The sequence below is a fragment of the Ranitomeya imitator genome, chromosome 7, assembly GCF_032444005.1.
Source record: "Ranitomeya imitator isolate aRanImi1 chromosome 7, aRanImi1.pri, whole genome shotgun sequence".
Classification (NCBI taxonomy): Eukaryota; Metazoa; Chordata; class Amphibia; order Anura; family Dendrobatidae; genus Ranitomeya; species Ranitomeya imitator.
Genome location: NC_091288.1, coordinates 40,884,703 through 40,908,615, shown reverse-complemented (window position 1 = coordinate 40,908,615; position 23,913 = coordinate 40,884,703). Strand labels below are relative to the sequence as shown.

The 23,913-nt window shown below is 44.7% G+C and overlaps 2 protein-coding genes across 3 annotated transcripts; one reads left to right on the top strand and one right to left on the bottom strand.

Annotated features, from left to right (window-relative positions):
* Positions 1–1,194: 1,194 nt before the first annotated feature.
* On the bottom strand, positions 1,195–7,042 carry PHOSPHO2 (phosphatase, orphan 2). 2 transcript variants are annotated; one of them, XM_069733100.1, is made up of 2 exons: positions 6,886–7,042; positions 1,195–4,318 (listed from the first exon to the last, which is right to left on the bottom strand). In XM_069733100.1, the coding sequence occupies exons 1-2, from the start codon at positions 7,040–7,042 to the stop codon at positions 3,579–3,581; spliced, it is 897 nt and encodes a 298-aa protein (XP_069589201.1). In that variant the 3' UTR covers positions 1,195–3,578. The 2 variants fall into 2 exon arrangements, with proteins under 2 accessions (XP_069589201.1, XP_069589203.1); XM_069733102.1 differs by having other exon boundaries at positions 6,770–6,906.
* Positions 7,043–7,136: 94 nt separating this feature from the next.
* CFAP210 (cilia and flagella associated protein 210) lies at positions 7,137–23,608 on the top strand. The gene is made up of 9 exons (XM_069733099.1): positions 7,137–7,300; positions 12,031–12,242; positions 12,425–12,598; positions 14,150–14,355; positions 16,439–16,595; positions 18,922–19,061; positions 20,251–20,443; positions 21,522–21,686; positions 23,140–23,608. Exons 1-9 carry the CDS (start codon positions 7,225–7,227, stop codon positions 23,500–23,502), a joined length of 1,686 nt encoding a protein of 561 aa, XP_069589200.1. The 5' UTR covers positions 7,137–7,224; the 3' UTR covers positions 23,503–23,608.
* Positions 23,609–23,913: the final 305 nt, after the last annotated feature.

Below are 23,913 nucleotides of genomic sequence, written 5' to 3'. Positions count from 1 at the left end.
GCGTGAGGATGGGAGGCCGTACAGGATCAGATTCCCATTCACTGCGTGGAAACAGAGAACATCTTTTATTTAGTTTTTCACCAGGAAACCAGCTCACAGTTCTCATCCGAATAAAGTCAGGGAGCAGGTTATCGGGTTACAAATCACCTTCCTTACACGAGGCAAGCATACTCAGGTTTATTTATTTTACTCATTTATACAGCGCCATTAATTCCACAGCGCTTTACAATCTACATTCCCTATCAGTATGTCTTTGGAATGTGGGAGGAAACCCACGCAAATACGGGGAGAACATACAAAATCCTTGCAGATGTTGCCCTTGGTGGGATTTGAACCCAGGACTCCAGGGTTGCAAGGCTGCAGTGCTAACCACTGAGCCACTGTGCTAACCACTGAGTCACTGTGCTAACCACTGAGCCACTGTGCTAACCACTAAGCCACTGTGCTAACCACTGAGTCACTGTGCCAACCACTGAGCCACTGTGCCAACCACTGAGCCACTGTGCCAACCACTGAGCCACTGTGCCAACCACTGAGCCACTGTGCTAACCACTGAGCCACTGTGCTAACCACTGAGCCACTGTGCTAACCACTGAGCCACTGTGCTAACCACTGAGCCACTGTGCTAACCACTGAGCCACTGTGCTAACCACTGAGCCACTGTGCTAACCACTGAGCCACTGTGCTAACCACTGAGCCACTGTGCTAACCACTGAGCCACTGTGCCAACCACTGAGCCACTGTGCCAACCACTGAGCCACTGTGCCAACCACTGAGCCACTGTGCTAACCACTGAGCCACTGTGCTAACCACTGAGCCACTATGCTAACCACTGAGCCACTGTGCTAACCACTGAGCCACTGTGCTAACCACTGAGCCACTGTGCTAACCACTGTGCTAACCACTGAGCCACTGTGCTAACCACTGAGCCACTGTGCTAACCACTGAGCCACTGTGCTAACCACTGAGCCACTGTGCTAACCACTTTTTGTATTGGAGAACTGAAATAAAATTAACTTTTTGATGATATTCTAATTTTGTGAGAAGCCCCTGTATATATTAGCCCATCCGACCAACATCCCCTGGTGCCGCCGACCTTCTCCTAATAAGAGTGGTTATTAATGTATGGTATAAAAAAAATCATCTTATACATCACGGTAAACTTTTTTTTTTATTATCTCAGTAAGGATCTGATTTCATTTTTTCTTTTTCTTTTATTAGACCTAGGTTACTTGAATTCAAGTTACATTCAAATCGGTGCAGCAGCGTCCTGGACATGCAAATCATAATGAATATGAAAAGTGTAAAGATCAGAGTCATAATTACATCAATAAATCCTCACCATATGCAAAGAAACGCAATCACACAGTGAACTTTCACCGCAGGGCAGAAATACATGACTTTTACAATGTATGGTGACCTCTGAACGCCATTTTCAAGTTCATAGAATCTTGTACAAAACGATCGCTTACATTACTTATCCTGTCCTGCCTGTATTATACTCCAGAGCTGCATTCACAATTCTCTTAGTTGTTAAAGCTCGTCCACAGACACAACCCTAAGGGATTAGCTGAGCTCCCTAGATGTAAGGGGCACAATTCGTTATTCCTACATTAGATGGCTATACCGTGTCTGCTATATGGGCAACACAAGCCGCAATGTAAAACTAATCAGTATATAAATCAATGTGCAAAGTATGCTTAGAGATTTCAGCTCTGCAGCACAACTCAGACAAGAGTAACCAATGCACAGTATTTATTAAGTTACTCCAACTTTGTCATGCACCCTTTATATGAAAACATAAATCAAGTAGTAGTAGGATATAATTGGGCAATTTGTCAGTTACTGATATTAAAAACAATTTTTTTTAGGGAAATCCCAAATGCATTTTCGGTTCGATTGACTTGGAATGTCCCAATTGTTGGACCTTGTTTTTGTCATCTTTAAAGGGGGTTACTAGTACTTACATATTGACAGCCTGTTCATCATAGGATAACCTCTTATTATTGGATGGGTGGAGGTAACACTGTTCACGTCAATCAGGGATGAGCTGCAATACATGAGAACGGCCACTATGAGGTGCTGTTCTGGCTTTGTATAGCTGGCTGCAGAGGGAACTACAAGCAGCAGAATGAAGGGTTGGAAAGTGCCGGACACTCACTTATCGGATTTGAAGACCAAAAAAAAAAAAAAAGAAAAAGGTCATGAACATTTAAGTCCTGGAAAAGCTCCTTTAAAATTATCAATCTTTGGTTTCCCGATTTTATCCTGACAAATAATTTATTGGAGAGTAAAAACAAAAGCAAAACCCCAGGTGGAGAGATAACCTTCTGTAGAAAACGCTCCATCTTTTAGCCAAGATATGGTGTAAAAACAAATACGAGCCAGCGTATGAAATAACAATGGTTAAATCTTCTTAAAGGGAGTTTGTCAGCAGATTTTTGCTATGTCAGCATGATGTAGGGGCTGAGACCCTGATTCCAATGACATATCACTTACTCGGCTGTATGTTTCCGTTTCAGTAAAAGTGTTATCAGCAGAAATTATTACTAAAGGACTATTTTTCTCGTGCCATGTAGTCCTCCTGCTCTGTGTAACCCCGCCTCCATCAGTAATTAGCAGCTTTCTGTTCATGGGCAGTATACACAAAAACCAGCCAATCAGTGGTGTGGGCGGGATTATACAGAGCTCAGCTAGATCTGCAGCAGAGAAAACTCTGATCCAATCACAACTGCTGCACCCAGTACACTAAGTGACACATGGTTGGAATCAAGGTCTCTGTCCCTACACTGTGCTGCCCTCAGATTACATAGCAAAAAAAAAAAAAACAACTGGTGACAGATTCCCTTTAAGAATGTGTCATACCCAGTGGTGTACCATCAACGGAGACAGGCCATGAATAAGATATGGGGCCCATAAGTTTGGGGATCCCATCTTCTCGCCAGCATTTAAAGACTTCTATGTATGGCAGAAGTCGGGAGAGTTTGTATGGAATGGGCTCACAGGTGCCGGCTTTTTTACACATCAGATGCTGATATTGGAGATAACTCTTTAACCCCTTGGATGTCAGGATGAAAAGCGACCATCGCATCTAAATCGTCAGACCCCCTTTAGGTTAATGGCAGTAGGGGGTCCATGGAGGCGGGTGACCATTGGCCGAAACCTGGAGCGCGGCATAATCGGATGCCCGTTCACTACTTGGACAATCCTTATCCAACTGGGTGGTCCTAATCTGATGTGCATGGCCACTTTTTGCCAAGATTTCAGGCTATCCCATTGACATCCCGTACCACATTAGGGATTTCTTAAAAAACATGCCCCATCGAGGCTAGCTGAGGAACAATCGAGAGATCGTTTGGATTGAAAAATCTTTTTGTATCGCATCGAATCTCTAAAGGGCGGAAGAAAAAACACTGAAACAGAACCTCAGCGCTAGACCTGAAAACCCAACTATTGTGTAAAGGATCACTAGGAAACACATTTATTGACATTTAGGATAAATATGCAGATTTTGTGCTTATTTACGACAAGGACAAGATAAAACGATCTACTGATCTGTCTTATCTCATGGCAGAAGCTTATCCTTCCAGCAAGCGCTTGAGATGAGACAAGATCTCGGCCCCAGTTGACCAGACGCTAATCGAAGAATCAATGAGCTCAACCTCCTTGGCAAGTTTCTTCTGCAGCGTGTAACCCTCCCTAGGCATGGCGATGTCACCCTTCTTCAGGAAGGTTACAGGACAGAGGTCATTGCTGCCATCCCCGATGTAAACGATTTTCGAGTAGTCCACTCCACTGGACATCTGCTTGGCCACAAACTCTTCCAACACTTTTTTCTTGCACAGGTTCGTCGGGCAGGTTGCACAATGGTGGACGTGGAAATTCTGCACCGTGAGGTTCCCCAAACGGTCGAAGGTTGCGGGGTTCGTGAACACCTGATCAAAAACGTTGTTCACGTCGGCGTGGGCGAGAATCCAATCAATGAAGATGGTATTGGAATCGGAAATGATGATGCAATCAAAACGATCCTTGTTTTGGCCGATGAAGTGGAGGAGCTCCGTCATCCCGGGAGTGTAGGGTATGGCGATCATGATTCTCTTCATGTCATCCTCTCGAATTCCCTGTTCTCCTAAGTAGCGGAAAATCCGACCCATGTACTCTGTCCATTTCCCCTTTTCGTAGGAGTTTTGTAATCGGCGCGGGAGCTTCTTATCTGGAGCGCATTGGACAATCCAGGTGTCGCTGTTATCATTCACAATCGTGTGGTCAAAGTCAAACACCAGGAGGATCTTCATGTCCGCAGGACGATGGTCGTCACCTAAGGAGAAGAATGGTTGGAGACTGTTACCGATTTCCTCGCTTGTGTTATCGATGGAGCAGGAAATATTGGGGCATTTACTAATTCTGTGCCTGAGTTACAAGGTGCAATCTTAGACTAGAAAGGTAGAAAATGCACCAAATGTGGCCAGTTTGATAAATCTGGTGCATCTTACTTTCCACCACCTATTAGTTGGATCACTTTGTGCCCATTGTTGTGCCAAACTTTTGGTGCACATAGTTGCTTTCTAGACCACATTCCCTTTCAACAGTTATTCCCACCTTTATTGATAGGTATAATGATAGAGTGCTTATAAAAACCCCTCTCTCCTAAAAATTAAAAGGGTTTATCCAAAACTTATTTTTAAGCACATAGTAAAAATAAAAAGACAAATATAAAGCAGGCAGGTAGTTGCTAACAGAGTCAACTACCTGTCTGTTCTACCCGGCGCCTGTACAAAGCGGTTATTTGTAGGCTCCTGCTGGCGATTCAGCTGCTCCATCTCAACAGAGCAGCTCTTCCTCTTCTGGGCTGCTCTGTTAATGGGGTGTGACAGGTGACGTCATGCTGATTGACAGCGGGCTCCGCGCAGTTAGGCAGAGGGGAGCCAGATGTCAATCAGCATGATGTCAGCAGTCATGCCCCCATTGACAGAGCAGAGCAGAAGTTGCTGCTCTGTCAACGTGATGTCAGTGTTAGCCGCTGAGTCGCCGGCAGTAGTGGTCTGCAACAACTCTGTGGCGGCAGAGCACTTACCTGCCGGTTAGTTTTTAGGCCCACAGTTAAAAAAAAAAAAAAGGTCTTGGATTAATGCTTTATCTTTTTTTTGTTTCCGATGGGACCGGCCATTGATGCAGTCTAGAAGTGGTGTCCAAACATGTGCAGTGCTTACAAACTGTTCAATCGAGCTTGTAAGCGCGGTGCTGAAGCTGGCCAGACAGGTGGACGGCTTGCTTAGCTCCACATCACGGCCATCCTCAGGCTGCCGTCACACTAGCAGTATTTGGTCAGTATTTTACATGAGTATTTGTAAGCCAAAATCAGGAGTGGAACAATCAGAGGAAAAGTATAAGGCCGGGATCACACATGCGAGAAACACGTCCGTGTCTCGCATGTGAAATCCAAGCTCTGGCGCCGGCACTCCAGAGTGGAGCATGCGGCTCCATGTGTTCCTATGCGGCTGCACGCTCTGCTCCGAAGTGCCGGAACCAGAGCTTGGATTTCACATGCGAGACACGGACGTGTTTCTCGCATGTGTGATCCTGGCCTAATAGAAACATATGCACCACTTCTGGATTTATCACCCACTCCTGGTTTTGGCTACAAATACTGATGTAAAATACTGACCAAATACTGATAGTGTGACGGCAGCCTTAGTCCTACTGCGCTCCTCTGATTCTGCAGAGGCAAAGCACTGTGCAATAATGCTGCTAGTCCGCACTGTCAGTGAAGCAGCAGCGCTCACCCTCTGAGCGTGCAGGAAGCCGCGAGGCTAGGGAGTGCTGCGCTCCTGCTTCATAGCATGGGACTAGCCCTTTAGCCCGTTCAGGATTTTCGAGGGGAGATTAGCACTTTTGAGGGCACTCTGGTATATCTGGAGGAGGAGCAGGCAAAGAATAACAAAAAAAAGGTCTCTTAAAGGGGTTGTCCCATCTTCGTCGACAAGAGTGTACATCTGTCTCACAGCTCCTGCTTGACTGACAGTTGAGACCAGCAGCAATATGGTGCCACCGACCTCACCTGCGCGCAGACACCAGCAGAGAGGCCAGCGACAGAGCCGCCCCGATCCGGCCAGCTTCAGAGCAGCGCTCTATAGGAAAGAGCTTGTAAGCACTGCTCATGCTCGCACGCTGCTGCTAGTCTGCAGAGGTGGCCGGTAACCTTGGCAATGAGATGTGGAACACAAGAAATGACTGACGAGCACTGGTGACGCTATTTCTACAGTGTAACCACAGCTGAGGGTCCCTAATGACAACCCCCAACATATCCTCAGGCCAGTGCATGATGGGAGCCCAACATATCCTCAGGCCGGTGCATGATGGGAGCCCAACATATCCTCAGGCCAGTGCATGATGGGAGCCCAACATATCCTCAGGCCAGTGCATGATGGGCGCCCAACATATCCTCAGGCCGGTGCATGATGGGCGCCCAACATATCCTCAGGCCGGTGCATGATGGGGGCCCAACATATCCTCAGGCCGGTGCATGATGGGAGCCCAACATATCCTCAGGCCGGTGCATGATGGGAGCCCAACATATCCTCAGGCCGGTGCATGATGGGAGCCCAACATATCCTCAGGCCGGTGCATGATGGGAGCCCAACATATCCTCAGGCCAGTGCATGATGGGAGCCCAACATATCCTCAGGCCGGTGCATGATGGGAGCTGTCATCTCCCCCCCGGGACGCCTCCGTCTGCAGCCATGGGGATCAGTAGGGATCATGCACTTACTACGAATGCACACAGCTCCCCGCTGCCATGGATGAGCCCTCCCGCCCGCACTAGCCGGCTCCTCGGCGGGTGTGAAGGTCTGTCCTACCGTGCAGGCTATTTATTACTTATCTTACCTTTAGACACAATCTGCCTACAGCACCTTGCAGCGCTTGTGCGATTGGTCCGCGGTCTCAATGACGTCAGCAACATCCGGTAGCCATCTTTGATGAGGGCGAAAGTCCAAAAGCGGCGGCGGTTAGGGATGTTTTTAACGAGCTGTGGAAATAACATCGGTATGTAGAAATAAAGAACAGCAAGAGTCCTCAGTACACCCGGACATGCGCAGTGGAGGACAGCGGACGGAAAAGGACGCCCATACTTTCACGTCCGCTTCCGGTTTGGTAACTAGGCAACGAAAAGTTGCTGGTTGCCCGGCAACGTGAGGACGCGGCAGGCTCCGTACAGCGGAGGTGATGATGATGATGGCTGCGGCGCCCGTCCCTGTGGTCCGGCACGGCCGGAGGAAGGGGTCCAGCAGGAAGCAGACAGGTGAGGAAAAGGCAGCGCCATTATTAATGGGGAATGGACTGGATACAATTGTAGCAAACCCTCAGCTGTGGTCAAAACAAGATATTTCGAAAGTGATCAACTGATGTGAAGGTTTTTTTTTTTTTTTAGGAATCAGTCATTGGAAGAGATCCCTTTAACCCCTTCATGACCAGCAATTTCCAACTTTTGTTATTTTTTATTCTGAGATTCATAACTTTTCTATATATCTCCGCCAGCACCGCCGCACGAGGGCTTTTTATTTATTTATTTTTTTAGTGGATGTTGTAGTTTTAACACCATTTATTTTACCATCTATTGTACCGAAAAAAAGGAAAAAAAATCCAAGTGTGGAGAAATAGTGAAATGTTTGCAATTCCCACATTGTTTTTTATGGGCTTTGTTTTTACACTGTTTATTGTGTTTATTGCTGTTTATTACCGTCACGGTAAAGTGATTCTCCGGGTCGGGACGATCGTGGCCGGACCAGACTTGTATAGTTTCTTATATATTACTAGATGGTGGCCGGATTCTAACGCATCGGGTATTCTAGAATATGCATGTCCACGTAGTATATTGCCCAGCCATGTAATATATTGCCCAGCCACGTAGTATATTGCCCAGCCACGTAGTATATTGCCCAGCCACGTAGTATACAGCACAGCCACGTAGTATATTGCCCAGCGACGTAGTATATTGCCCAGCGACGTAGTATATTGCCCAGTCACGTAGTATATTGCCCAGCCACGTAGTATATTGCCCAGACACGTAGTATATTGCCCAGACACGTAGTATATTGCCCAGACAAGTAGTATATTGGCCAGCCACGTAGTATATTGCCCAGCCACGTAGTATATTGCCCAGTGACGTAGTATACAGCACAGACACGTAGTATATTGCCCAGCGACGTAGTATATTGCCCAGTCACGTAGTATATTGCCCAGTCACGAAGTATATTGCCCAGCCACGTAGTATATTGCCCAGACACGTAGTATATTGCCCAGACAAGTAGTATATTGGCCAGCCACGTAGTATATTGCCCAGTGACGTAGTATATTGCCCAGTGACGTAGTATATTGCCCAGTGACGTAGTATACAGCACAGACACGTAGTATATTGCCCAGCGACGTAGTATATTGCCCAGTCACGTAGTATATTGCCCAATCACGTAGTATATTGCCCAGCCACGTAGTATATTGCCCAGACACGTAGTATATTGCCTAGACAAGTAGTATATTGCCCAATCACGTAGTATATTGCCCAGACACGTAGTATATTGCCCAGACAAGTAGTATATTGGCCAGCCACGTAGTATATTGCCCAGTGACGTAGTATATTGCCCAGTGACGTAGTATACAGCACAGACACGTAGTATATTGCCCAGCGACGTAGTATATTGCCCAGTCACGTAGTATATTGCCCAGTCACGAAGTATATTGCCCAGCCACGTAGTATATTGCCCAGACACGTAGTATATTGCCCAGACAAGTAGTATATTGGCCAGCCACGTAGTATATTGCCCAGTGACGTAGTATATTGCCCAGTGACGTAGTATATTGCCCAGTGACGTAGTATACAGCACAGACACGTAGTATATTGCCCAACCACGTAGTATATTGCCCAGCGACGTAGTATATTGCCCAGCCACGTAGTATATTGCCCAGCCACGTAGTATATTGCCCAATCACGTAGTATATTGCCCAGCCACGTAGTATACTGCCCAGACACGTAGTATATTGCCCAGACAAGTAGTATATTGCCCAGCCACGTAGTATATTGCCCAGTGATGTAGTATATTGCCCAGTGACATAGTATACAGCACAGACACGTAGTATATTTCCCAACCACGTAGTATATTGCCCAGCGACGTAGTATATTGCCCAGCCATGTAGTATATTGCCCAACCACGTAGTATATTGCCCAGCCACGTAGTATATTGCCCAGCCACGTAGTATATTGCCCAGTTACGTAGCATATTGCCCAGCCACGTAGTATATTGCCCAGCCACGTAGTATATTGCCCAGCCACATAGTATATTGCCCAGCCACGTAGTATATTGCCCAGTCACGTAGTATATTGCCCAGTGACGTAGTACATTGCCCAGTGACGTAGTATATTGCCCAGTCACGTAGTATATTGCCCAGCCACGTAGTATATTGCCCAGCCATGTAGTATATTGCCCAGCCACGTAGTATATTGCCCAGCGACGTAGTATATTGCCCAGCCACGTAGTATATTGCCCAGCCACGTAGTATATTGCCCAGCCACGTAGTATATTGCCCAGTTACGTATTATATTGCCCAGCCACGTAGTATATTGCCCAGCGACGTAGTATATTCCCCAGCCACGTAGTATATTGCCCAGTCACGTAGTATATTGCCCAGCCACGTAGTATATTGCCCAGACACGTAGTATATTGCCCAGACAAGTAGTATATTGGCCAGCCACGTAGTATATTGCCCAGTGACGTTGTATACAGCACAGACACGTAGTATATTGCCCAACCACGTAGTATATTGCCCAACGACGTAGTATATTGCCCAGTCACGTAGTATATTGCCCAGTCACGAAGTATATTGCCCAGCCACGTAGTATATTGCCCAGACACGTAGTATATTGCCCAGACAAGTAGTATATTGCCCAGCCACGTAGTATATTGCCCAGTGACGTAGTATATTGCCCAGTGACGTAGTATATTGCCCAGACACGTAGTATATTGCCCAGACAAGTAGTATATTGCCCAGCCACGTAGTATATTGCCCAGTGACGTAGTATATTGCCCAGTGACGTAGTATACAGCACAGACACGTAGTATATTGCCCAACCACGTAGTATATTGCCCAGCGACGTAGTATATTGCCCAGCCACGTAGTATATTGCCCAGTTACGTAGTATATTGCCCAGCCACGTAGTATATTGCCCAGACACGTAGTATATTATCCAGCCACATAGTATATTGCCCAGCGACGTAGTATACAGCACAGAGCCACGTGGTATCTAACACAGCCCACGTAGTATACAGCAGTGTGGGCATCATATCCCTGTTAAAAAATATTTAAATTAAAAAATAGTTGTATACTCACCCCTGGGATCCAGCGGAGCTCCGGCGATACGCGCGCGGCGGCCGCCATCTTCCGTTCCCAGGATGCATTGCGAAATTACCCAGATGACTTAGCGGTCTCGCGAGACCGCAAAGTGTTCTGGGTAATTTTGCAATGCATCGCCGGGAACGGAAGATGGCGGCAAGCGCGAGCGGCTCAGCGGACTATGGAGGGTGAGTATAGCAGGTTTTTTGTTTTTTTTTATTATTTTTAACATTAAATTTTTTCATTATTGATGCCGCATAGGCAGCATCAATAGTAAATAGTTGAGGACACACAGGGTTAATAGCAGCGGTTACGGAGTGCGTTACCCGCGGCATAACGTGGTCCGTTACCGCCGGCATTAACCCTGTGTGAGCGGTGGCTGGAGGGGAGTATGCGGGCGACAGGCACTGACTGCGGGGAGGAAGGAGCGGCCATTTTCTTCTGTGCCCGTCGCTGATTGGTCGTGGCTGTTTTGCCGCGACCAATCAGCGACTTGGATTTCCATGACAGAGGCCGCGACCAATGAATATCCATGACAGAAGGACAGACAGACAGACAGAAGTGACCCTTAGACAATTATATAGTAGACTAGTTAACAATTCTGAACTTTGTTATAAACGTTGTTAGTTTTTTATTTTTCCGTCCATGGAGTGGAGTGACGGCCTTTTTTTCTCATGCCGAACCGTCATATTTATTGATACGACATTTTGATTGTTTTCTATTTGCCTTTTTTGGGGAGAAGCAATGAGCGAAAAACAGCGGTTACGTTTTCTTTTTATGTTCTTCGCTGTATTTGTTGATTCAATAGTTTCATAGATCAGACTGTTACAGACACTTCTGCTTCATATAGGATTTATTATTTTTTTATGACATATTTTTGTACCTTTTAGACATTTTTAAAACATGTTTTATTACGTTTGACTTATTGTTTAGGCCTCAGGAGTGTGTAGTGCAATATGTAAGTACCGGCCTGGTTGTCCATTATAGATGCACCAAGATGGCGACAATGGGGGTGTTCAGAAGTCCTCTAGCTTCTATAATAATTGTTCACCACCCCATGATTACGTGACTGGTGTGGGAGACGACACTGGTGCCCCCCCCTCCGTACCACCATGCACAAACCATATGCAGCACGTTACTCACAAAAAATCTCACTGACCCGCTCCTTATAATTGTCTCAATTATGGATTTTTTTTTTAGGCAAAAATCCCAAATTTAAACCTCCGTTTCCCGCTAGCAGTTTCTTTAAGAAACAAACAAACAAACAAATATGCTTTACATACCCTCCCCGGGTCCAGTCCTATATTGTCTACAGCTCCGATGTCAAGTCAGCAGCGCTGCAGCCAATCAGTGGCTCGGGCCATCAACTCTCCTGAGCCGCTCAGTTATTATTAGCCACCCGCTGTCAACATTACATCAGCGCTGCAGACAATCACAGACATCGGGAGCAGCAAGAGTGAGTAAAACAAAGTTTTGTTTTAAACAAATTGCAGCCAAAAGATAGTTTTTGGTTTTATTCTGTATCTGGAAAACCCCTTTAAAAAGTCCCATATCGCACACCATACATTTAGACTAAACTTTAGTTATGATCTGAAATACTTTTATATATTTTTATTTTTTATTTTTTTTTAATTAAAATTGCACTAGAGAGATTACCAGGAAACATGGCAGATGCAGCAGATACAACTGTAGATCTCCGGGAAGTTACCGTACTTCCGAGGGCAGAGTGGGAGCGTATAACCAACCATGGGAATTCTCTGGAGAAAAAGGCAAGGAAAGTTTATGAAGAAAGGAAAGAAAGGGAAGACTTACATCTACGATCGAAGGAGCTGGTGAAGAACTGGACCAACACTATATCTGTGAGTAGATCGGCTGATGATGCCGCGTCCGCATTCACCGCTGATACGTTTCTTCACATAGGCGAAATTGGTCACTAACTATAAGGACCCCTTTAATAAATTTGGCATATGACACATTGAGTTAAGTAAGATGAAATAGTTTTATAAATATTTGTTTTTCTGAAAATATAACTTTCTCACAGGGTTTAAGGAGGGAAAAACTACAAGCAAAGAAACTGCGGGAGGAGAAAGAAGAGGAGGAGAAAAAAAGGATCGATTTAGAGGAGGCCCTGTACCAAGCCGAAAAGAGGAGACAAGCCATAGAGGACGCCAGAGTCAAGCAATACAATCAGAGTGATAAAGTGAAGACCTTCCACGTACGTCGTCCATCGCCGCCATAGACGTCTCATTATTCCAGCTGCCTTGGTTTGACTCTATATTATATTGCTGCCGTCCTTATTTATTGCTACAATGCATCGAAATGATAGAAATAGCCTTTTTGCAAATAGTCTTTACTTAGGATAGAAAAATCCTAAAATTTTAGAACTATGGATCCCACCCCCTTCATAAAACTAAAATAAAGTATTGCATTATGTAGTATAAGTGATCAAATAATTGCAGGATCAAGTCCCAGAGCGGGACCCAAAAAATAGTGTAAAAAGTACCGTAGCTAAGAAAAGTATAAAAATAAATTTAAGTCGCCCCCCCCCCAATTCCCTAAAGAAAGTGAATGCCATAAAGCAAATAAAATACTCCAGAATTGCCTTTTTTCTTTGCATCTCGGCCAAAAAATGCAATAAAAAAGCGCTAAAAACATATGTACCCCAAAATGGCAATAATATAATGTACGTCACGCAAAATACAAGCTCCAAAGTAGCGACACAAACTGAATTTTTGCTTTTTTTTTACCTAGTTCAGTTTTTTAACCAGTGGAATATTAAAAAAAAACTATATAAGTAGCATCACCATAATTGTATTGGCATGAAGAATTTTTACTGCATGATGAGCACTGGAAAAGAAAGACCCCCCAAAAAACAAAGGCTGAATTGTGGGTTTTTGTACCATTTCATCCAACTTAGATTTTTTTTTCTGTTTTTCAGTGTTTTCTATATAAGTGAAGTGAATGGTGTCATTCAAAATTATGACGATGTAGAGACAAAAATTGAAAACAAAAAATGTTATGTCACTTGCAAGGAGAGGGAAAAAAGAAAGCGCAAAAACTAAACTTTGTCCGGTCATGAACAGGGTCAAAGCGGTCCTGTTTCCACATTCCACATTACCAACTGCATACAATATGAACTAGATCTGTTAGACTTAATGAGGCTGGTGTACTTATTATAAAAAAAAAACCCATGCCGGGATGGCTGTAGAATACAGAATCAGACCGGTCATTGAGCTCCTTGTCTGCAAATGCATTGTGCAATTCATAGCTCATAAAATGCTTGTTTAAACATCAAGCAGGAAAACATTACAAAAAAAAGATTATACGGCCATTTTGAAATGGATTTTCACGGTAAGTCCTCCAGCCTCATCTGGTCTAAAATCTATTTGATCATTTATTCAGTTTGTATTGTGAAATCTAGTGACGGATCCACTCATGGAGGCAGGAAATCTGTAAGATAGTCGGAATCTAGTGAAAACTAAAAATACGCCCCTACCTTACTAATTGTACCAGGTCAGTACTCCACGGTCGCTGGACAAGCGCCCTGTGATCTGCCTCCTACCTGACGGCATCCTCAGCCTCTCTTTATAGTTGCCGGCCAGGACGGCTATGGAGTAGAGGATCCGGGGATGAGGGCAGGCATTTGTGTGACCTAATAGAGGAGCTTTTATTTATGTGACAACCCCTTTAAGAGCTCTGAGTCGTTATAGGTAAGGTAATCGGCAGCGTGAGTCTCACTAGGTATTGTGTTACCTTATTATTACAGAGCGCGCTGCTGCTTACTGAAGTCATCAGAGAACGAGACGCCCAGATGGAGCTGAAGAATAAACGCATGACTATGAACAGCAGGCAGGACACGGACGCCTTGGCCAAGATGCAGAGGGAATTGGAGGAAACTGTGTATTCTGACCAGCAGAAGGCGCTACAGAGGTCGACTGGGAGGAAGAATAATGCAAGCGATCTCATGAAGCTGTATGTGAAGGTTTCCTTTATGACACTCCGGGTCCTTCAGACGTCCGTGGTCATCGGTCCGATCTCGGGTCACAATGCGCGGACTGGCCGCACACCTCCGACCATGAGTGTGACGACATCTTCATATACTTCTATGCACATGGCACGATCGGGGTTGGGAGATGAGCGGCCAGTCCGCGCATTGTGATCCGAGATCACAGACGTCTGACGGAGCCTTCATCAGGCAGATTGTATCTATGTTTTGTACCCAAATATATTTATTTCTAGCTGTATGTACAGGATGGAAGAATGCTTCCAGAAACAGAAGTGTTAATCATTTATTTCTCTATGGTTTCATTGGGGGGCGCAGGAAACCTTCGGGGTAAGCTGCTGTCACTAGGAGGATGGCCTTTAACAAAATGCAAAAGGAATTAACAAAAGAGAAAACTAAATCAGATCAATATTTGGTGACCGCCCTTTACCTTCCAAACAGCGTCAGTTCTTCTAGGTACTTGTACACAATGTTTGGAGAAACTCGGCAGGGAGATTGTTCCAAACATCTTGGAGAACGAACCACAGATCTTCTGGATGTGTAAATCCTTCATGCGATCTCAGACAGACTGGATGATGTGAGATCAGGGCTCTGTGGGGTTAGATCATCACTTCCAGGACTCCATGTTCTTCTTCTTTAGGCTATGTTCCCACGATGAGCTTTTCTGCACGTATTCGGTAAATTAGGTTACTTGCAGGGTTTTTTCCATTACGATCTTAATGCTGCGGTTTTCTGTTTCTCTTTTTGGTACATCATGTTTCAAATAAAGCTGTTTTGTTTTTTATTCTTCTTGGTATTTTGGTTTGACAAGTTTAGTGATACAATCTGCACCTGGCTGTATGTGTTTTTGGTGTGTTTTTCCGTGTTTTTTTTTTACCTGTGGATTTTAAGCATCTAATGCAATTCTATGGGGAATATGTGCACATAAAACTCAGCGTATCCGCAAGAGAAATTGACATATTGCGGATTTGAAACCCGCACCGCTGGTCTTATTTCGCTGCGTAAAAGAAAGCGCAGAGGGCCAAAGATTTCTAGAAATCCCATCTACTTTGCTGGAACTGTAAGATACCGCGTTTTTGCTTAGCGAAAATACACAGCGTCAAACACTCATCATGGGAATTTAGCATTCAGATGAACATAGTTCTTGACATTGGGTTTATATTCAGGGTTGTTTTGCTGCTCTAGAATAAACTTGGAGACAATCAGACGCCTCCTTGATGGTGCTGTATGATGGATAAGTATCTGCCAGTCACCATTAATCCTGACTAAATACAGGCAGCTACTTATCCATCATGTCATATCATCAGGGAGGCGTCTGTTTGGCTCCAAATTTATTCTACAGCAGAACAAAGACCCTCCAAAAAAAAAAGAGATATCGTCATTAGGATCCATTCTTCAGTGTGAGGCCTCATTCACACGTCCGATTTTCTTGTACGAGTGCTGTCTATGGTTTTTATGAATTACACATGTCTTTGATAGTCTATGGGGCCACTCACATGTCCGTGATTTTTCGCCAGCCAAGCAATCCGTGGAAAATTGCAGAGACATGTCCAATTTTGCAAGCCTATGGGTCCTCCCTCTGATCAAAATAATCGCTCCGTTTTTCTTGTACGTGAGAAAAACTGACGTGTGAATGAGACCTAAAGAAGAACATGAAGTCCGGTAGGTGTTCACGAAATCAGAAAACATCCACGTTACTATTATAAAGGTTGTGTTCTTGCATCTTAGCACATACAAAACAAGACATTGAAAGAAAGAAGGGGGAATCAGCAGAGCCATGCGCATGTACCACTATACAGAACACTCCATGTGACGCCGCGCGCTTCTTCCCCTAAATCGATACTTTATATCACAGCAGCTAGGTGCAGCTCTGCAGTTGTTTGGCGCCATAATGCACCTTGTGGGTGAGCCCTTGTAGTGTCGGCATCAACTATCTGAATCTAAAATCCACAGAATAGGCTGATCTGTGCTACATCTCATATCCATTGCCTAAAATCGGTGCACGTTGTTAGCATGTTTCTACATAAAGCGACTTATCATATTTGTCCCCAGGATGGAGGAGCACAGACATGCTGCTGACTTAGAGAAACAAGCCAACGACCGAGAAAGTGCAGAGATCCAGCGACAGGCCCGGCTGTATGAGTGGGAGATGAATAAACTAGCCAAGCTGAAAGTGGAGGAGAAAAAAGAAATAATGAAAACTCATCAGGTTAGTTGGGAGAAATGTGTAGTTCCATCTACAAATCTCTAGCCCTAACATAGGAGGAAGCCGTCCTTTACTTCTGATCGGTAACAAACCGTAAAGAGTCTACAAAGTTTTCCAAACGATTACATTGTAAATAGTTGCAACAAAAAAGAAAAAAATGAACGGCACTGTCCAAAAAACCTTGTTGGTTAAGAAGCCGGTGTGTGTGATGAGTCTTTAATGTAAAACAGCCATAACCAAAAAGATCACGGGTGCAACTCCATTGTAACAATTGTATTCCATATGATGAAAAAGAGAAAGAAGCGGAATGCACTCACCAATCTTCAAAAAAATAGCAGCTTTATTGAGTCTTCATAAGAAAAACTTCATGGCCGGGGGAAGAGGAGTGGAGCTCAGGCGAGCAGGAGGAGACGACGGCCGTTTCGCGCAGTGCTAGTGCTTCAACGGGTCTGCATATATATAATATAAAATCTCTTTTGTTTGCCATGCACTGTGCTTAAATGATATGGATGTCTTGGGTGGCTAATTTAATTTTTATTAACGTTTAGTCATGTATTTTGCGCTAAAGACATGTATCTCGATTGACTAGCACTGCGCAAAACGGCCGTCGTCTCCTGCTGCTCACCTGAGCTCCACTCCTCTTCCCCCGGTCATGAAGTTTTTCTTATGAAGACTCAATAAAGCTGCTATTTTTTTGAAGATTGGTGAGTGCATTCCGCTTCTTTCTCTTTTTCATCATAGTAAATAGTTGCATACAATATCTATGGGCATGTAAATATGTCACCTAAAAGCTACATGTCACTCTATAAAAAGCTCAGTCTGTCACATAATTAAAAGTATTGTACCTGCATAGAAATCCCATTGACAGGCGAGTCTAGTAGAAAAATATCCCACTTGTCCAAATGGATACATTTAAAGGCGTTGTACACGAATTAAAAAAATAGTGCTGCTCTTACATTCTGCCGTTAGCGTTCTCCTCCAGGTTCCTGGCTTCCACTTCCGGCAGGTGAAGTCACATGATGGCTGCAGCCAAACAGTGGCTGACAATCAGCTACAGCAGTTGACATTCTGTCCAAACAGAAGCTGATCGGTGGCTTCTGATTGTCTGCAGCCGTTGCCTGATGCCCCCTGCTAGAAGAAGCAGCCAGCTTAGTGGACAATGCAGGCAGAGGAGAGGCACTGGTTCGGTTACTGTCTATCGGCTATTTTTTAATTCTTAATGAAGCTCTCCTCCTCCCATCAGAGTTTTTTTCTACTTAATATATTGCAATCATGTTATTTAGCACTGTGTACTTACAATTGCTCATTTTGTCCTTTTGCCCAGTTAATTGTTCTGTTTTCCATGAAGTCTGTGACATCAAATGATTGAAAACTGACTAGCTGAATCCGTCTAAGCTCTAGATAGAAACAGGAGTTCAATTTTCCCTGTATGAGTCATCCCTGCAAAAGTCTCTGGCAGGGGGAGGAAGGACAGCTGGGGCAGGAGTTGAAGAGGGGAATGTTAAATGCAGGGAAAGAGACTTCCTTTTTGTACATAGAGCAGAGAAAATAGAAGAATTAGCTGGGTAGAAAGGCAAAATGAGCAATTGTAAGTACACAGTGCTATATAATATGATGACTGCAATATATTAAGAGGAGAAAAACTTTGATGGGAGGAGGAGAGCTTCTTTAAGCACCTTTGTGTGGTTGAAAAATATTCCTTCAAAATAGAGAACCACATTAATTATAGTTTGAACGATTTCTGCTCACATTACACTTTCCTCACATTATAGGCCTACCAACGGGTCAGATGAGTGTAAGGGCTCGCTCCCACTTACGATGTAATCGGACAAGTGTAATCAGATAAAAAAATCGGAATGCACTCGCCCCAATGTTTCTCTGTGGGGCAGCTCACATCTGTGATTATTTTCTCATGAGAGAATTGGATCGTGCCCAGCCATATAAGTCTATGTGAAACATCGCACTGCACTCAGATATTACGCGAGTGCAGTTTGATTCCCGCTGTCGCCGGCAGCAGAGGGGATGGAGGTATAAATTTCTCCATCTCCTCCGCACCCGTCATGTGAGAGGATCGGAGCACTGACACTCGGCTCCCGGTCGCAGCAGAACAAGAGGCGAGTGTCATTAGCTTATCGCATCCCATGGTCTCACATGAGAGAAGCATCAGATGCCGTACGCTGATGGGACCCCGGCCTAAACCTGGTAGTGGGAACCATGATAAATCCACTGCACCATCAATCCCATCACATTAAAGCCTACAAGTGTATCGTCTCTGCATGGAAGAAAATACATTCTGAATCTAATGTATGGACACGATCAATATTCGTAGGCACATATTGCTGACAGAGACCTCCTGCGAGCTCTTGAGAAACAGATGGATGAAGAGAACGATGACCTGACAAGACGCTATGTCCTGGCAAAGAGAAAAATGGCTAATCTGAAAAAGGAGAGAGAAGAGGAATTACATAGGTGAGAACATTTACATCATGATGAGTTATTAGTACCGCCACTGATCAGCTGGTTTCCGCTTTGGTAGCAGCGGATGGATGGAGCTCAGCTGCGCAGCTTCGTTCATTGTGTAGCGGCTGCTGCCAGGTGCTGCAGATCAGCCTATATTATAATGGGTTGTCTAGGACTATTTTTTTTTTTTTTTACTATGGGCCTAAAAACTAACAGGCAGGTATTTGCTAAGAGGCGGCTACCTACCTGTTCTACCCAGTGATGGCTCAGAGCTTTCATCGACCGCTCCTGCCGACAATTCAGCTACTCCACGTCAGCAGATCAGCCCTTCTTCTTCCCTGCTGCTGTTTCGAAGGGACACCGTCGACTCAGGCAGTTCGGAACTGGCTGTCAATCATCATGACGTCAACAGTCACGCCCCGTCAACAGAGCAAAGCAGAAGAGCAGACTTCGCTCTGTTGACGTGACAGAAGACGCTGAGTCACCAGTTTATGACCGGCCTGTCTCAGCTGAGATCAGTGCTGAGCACACCTAGGAGGTAGAGAGCAACTACTTGCCTGTTAGTTCTTAGGCCAATAGTACAAAAAATTAAATAGTTCTGGATATTCCCTTTAAGAGAATTAAGGCGGTACAAAACATGCAAAGGCAAAGTGGGTGGAAATGGCAAGTAAAAATAAAGGCCATATTACTTCCAGGATAGGGACCCTGCACCCCACAAAACGCAGTTCCCTGTAGAATTGTCAAGGATAATCCTTGATGAAGCAATGGCGAAACACTCATGGGATAGGACAATAAAAGCAGCCGCACTTCCTGACTGTAACCCTCATCGCTCCACTGGAGGTTGCTTCCGTGTTCACTGGTAGGACAGGATGCCATCGGATAGGACTTAGCATAGTTTTGCCTATTAGTTTATCATATGCCTTGTCTTTTCGACATGTTTTGGGTCAAGTAGGACAACCCTTTCAAAGAGCCTTTGTAATGGCCTGACCTATATCAGCAATTCTAAACAGACCATTGCCAAAACACAGGCTCCTGTATATGTATTCTTCTCCGGCTGTCCGGTCGCGTTATTAGCAGATTGGCTGTTGAGGAAGAGTTTCTTAGAACATCATATTCATAGTTGTGATTATGAAAGCATGCATGCCATACCTGTATGTAGGAGGACGTGACATTGAATTTGCACCTTAACATGGAATAGGAAAACAGTGGAACGCAGAGATAAAATCACAGAACTGCTGGCCGCACAAATGAAGCAGAAGCTCGATGATGAAGAAGAGCGTCTAACTAGAGCGCTGGATGAAATGGAAGCGAAGATCAAAAAAGAAAGTGAGGAAAAAGAAGACAAGAGAAAAGCAGATCTGAAAGAGATTGCAGAGCACAGAATGGCCATGGTGAGTAGCAGATTCCTGTGCCCATTATTACACGAAAAATCATCTATGGCTCCTTATGGCGCTTGGGTATGCTACATACTCTTGGGTGCCATATTTTCCCACATCTCAGGTCTTCTGACATATGTGCTTGTTCCCATTCTGCTAAGCTAACAAGCAAATTACTGCCGACCAGGGCGACTAGTATTTGGGCCGAAGAACTTGTTCACCCATGTAGGATTCACTGCTACGGTTCATGGACATGGCCATATTGTAGGTAACTGTAAACTGGGCACATAGAGGGGCAGGAGGGTTTTTTTGTAACAAAGGATAGAAAGTTGGAAATATCAGAGGTAATGACTCTGAATCCTTTAGTCACTCATACGAACACCCTGATTTTTGACAGTTCTGCTGCGCCAAGTTTATATCAGCGTAAGGCTACGTTCACATTTGCGTTGCTGGGCGCAGCGTCGTCGGCGCATACCGACGCATGCGACATGCGCCCCTATCTTTAACATGGGGGGGCGCATGGACATGCGCCGGTATGCATTGTACTGCGTTTTACGACGCATGCGTCATATAGACGCACAAGACAGGGCGCAGAGGACGCTACTTGTAGCGTTTTCCCTGCGCCGAAATTCTTGATCTGTAGGGTCTTATGGCAACGCATGCGTCGCAAAACGCTGCGTTGTGTATTTGCGTTGTTGGTTGCGTTGCATCGCCGACACTGCGCCCAACAACGTAGCCTAAGGTTACAAGCGTTAATAAGGCCAAGCTAAATTCAGGGGAACCATTAGGGGGTCTAGGTGTTGTGGGGGTTATTTGGAAGCTGAAATGCAGTCATATAGTAGTCGTAAGCTTATATTCGAGCCAGGAGACCCGCGGACAGTCCGTTCATAGACCGTGGCACGTCCCCTCTGTGCAGCCTGGGATTAGTAGAAAGGCATGACTGTACTGGGGGAATAAGACAGATCACTCCGTCCTTTTGGGGCAAAAATCTCCTGCTTTAGTTGGAGTCATACACAGGCTGGTGGAGGAGTTTACAGCAATATCGCTGTTAAAAATCAGTTATATCTATATATTGTGTATTTCTATCTATCAGAGGAAGAAGAAAGAGGAAGAAGAAAAGGGAGAGAAGCTAAAAGGAATCCAGGCTCTTTACGAAATAAAAGAAGCCGATAACTTCTTTGTCGCACAGCAAAGGGAGAAAATGAAGAGAGTCGAAGATGAATGTAAAAAAGTCCAAAACCTGCAGATCCAGCAGATGGTGAGAGTTCAGAGCCACGAGCCAGGCTTTAGAAATACGGGTTTGCATAATGTTTGCGTAATAGTCCGTCACGCCCCATGGTCGGTGGGGTGCACTGATGATCCGATGGCGACAGAGCCTTTCAGATAAGTCTGCTACATTGGATTTTTTCATTTTTCCCGGCCATAAATGAGGCAGCACAGGCATCGGGCAGATGTCACCAACCTTACAGCTATGGTGCTTGTGTGTGGGCATCTTTACACAATTTGTGGGTCTTCACTCCCAGATTATTGACTTTTTTTAGGATAAAATCACATTCTGTAGACTTTGTTGCAGAATTTTGATCCATATTAAAAGAAAACCTTTTTTTTTCACATACGGTAATTCCGAGAGTTGCCAACACCCAATATTCATCCATCTTTGGTCCATGTGTCGTTCTTTACGCTCATCTGTTTTTCTTGTATGCAAAACAAAAATACCCGCCATTCTTCAACCCATGAAATAGTAAAAAACGGACGGCACTACAGTGACATAAGGATTGGAGCCGTGTGCCATTTTTTTTTTCGTGGACACATTTGAAAAGGACAGCGAGTGTGGTCCATAACTCGGATCGAGAACCGACATGTCTCCATGGATTTATTTATTTTGCGGTCACTTTGTCCACAAAAATCATGGAGATTTGAACAGTCCCATAGACTATAATGGGAGTGTGTTGGATCATTGAAAACATGGGTAGAACACACATGTGAAAAATGGAGGCCTGAAAAGGAGTCTTTATTAAAAATTTTCAACCTTTTTTTTTTTCTTTAACAAAATAAAATTCCTCTTCCCCCAATGGTGTCCATAGTCTTTACAAAATGTTTGAGGACACCTATATATAAAAAAAAAAAGTAACATACGTAATTTTGTTTTTAAATTAAAGTGAATTCATCAGCACAAAATGACTGTTCAAACCAACCACAGGCGCTCGGTTTACCTTCCTACCTATCTCCAACCTACTCTTCCTTAACAGCTGTACATTTACAGAACTCAGAAGGCAGAAAGAGATGCAAAATAAGTACATGTGTAGGTGCACTGAACTGTTTGGCCAAGTCAGGGGTGCACATAGAGCTTGTGCTTGGTTTGAACAGTCATTTTGTACTGACATCTCTCTTTAAAGGGACTGTCAGCACATAATGACTGTTCAAACCAAGCACAGGTGCTCGGTGCTTCATGGCATGGCCAATCATTTTGCATACACCTTCCCACCTGCTTGTTTTCCATCTATCTCTACCCTTCTCTGGCTCTAGGAAGTCAGAGCCGTCAAAGATGACGGGGGAAGAGATAGATGGAAAACAAGTAGGTGGCAAGGTGTATATAAAGGACTGGTCCCGTCATGGAGCACCGAGCCCCGTGCTTGGTTTGAGCAGTCATTTTGTACTGACAGAGTCCCTTTAAATCTATGGTTCATTCTGTAATATCTTTTTTTTATCAGGCTGAAAAGAAAATAGTGACAGAAGCAGAAAGAGAAGCAGAGTTTGAGTATGCCAGGAAGAACGAAGCACTGATAACCAAGGAAGAGGAGATGTTTCAGGAGTACGCCAAACGGGTGATTGATTCCATCACCAAAGCCGGAGGAAATCCACTGGCATTGAAGAAAGCCGCGCACACCGGCACCGGAGGAGGACACGGCCCGGTGTACTCCAACAGGGGAGGCATACGACCGAGCTACCAAGTGCAGGACACCAGCGGCGTTCAGTTACCGGCTTATTATAATGACACCACCCAGCAAATAAAGGAAATATACGATTCTGGGGATGTACAACAAGGGAAGAGGAGACTCGGCTTTACCTTTTGAAGAGGCATTATGCCCCAGTAGAAGCAGGGGGAATTCTATAATCCTGACATCACTTTTTACCAATGTCCTTATTACATTTATTAGAATAAATCCTGAATTAGTTTAACTGGATTATTTTTTTTAAAACAATATTATAAGGAATCCTTAGATCAGTGGAACGCAAAGTGTGATCAAAGCTGTTGTAAAATTACAACCCCCCACATATTCAACATCCTGGGAGTTGTAGTTTCTCCTATGCTTCATTGGGGGACACAGGACCATGGGTGTTATGCTGCTGCCACTAGGAGGACTCTAATTAACACAAAGAATAGCTCCTCCCTGCAGTATACACCCTCCTGCTGGCTCTAAGTGAACCAGTTCTTGCTTAGTGTCTGTAGGAGGCACTTGGGTCTGCTTTCAGACCCCACCGTT

Bases quoted from the DNA above. Each gene is read 5' to 3' on its own strand.
- PHOSPHO2 (XM_069733100.1), bottom strand. From the start codon at position 7,042: ATGTTATTTCCACAGCTCGTTAAAAACATCCCTAACCGCCGCCGCTTT. The intron at 4,319-6,885 runs GTAAGATAAGTA...TCTTCTCCTTAG, and splicing joins TAGGCAGATTGTGTCTAAAG to GTGACGACCATCGTCCTGCG.
- CFAP210 (XM_069733099.1), top strand. From the start codon at position 7,225: ATGATGATGATGGCTGCGGCGCCCGTCCCTGTGGTCCGGCACGGCCGG. The intron at 14,356-16,438 runs GTATGTGAAGGT...ATTTGTCCCCAG, and splicing joins GCAAGCGATCTCATGAAGCT to GATGGAGGAGCACAGACATG. The intron at 20,444-21,521 runs GTGAGTAGCAGA...TCTATCTATCAG, and splicing joins CAGAGCACAGAATGGCCATG to AGGAAGAAGAAAGAGGAAGA.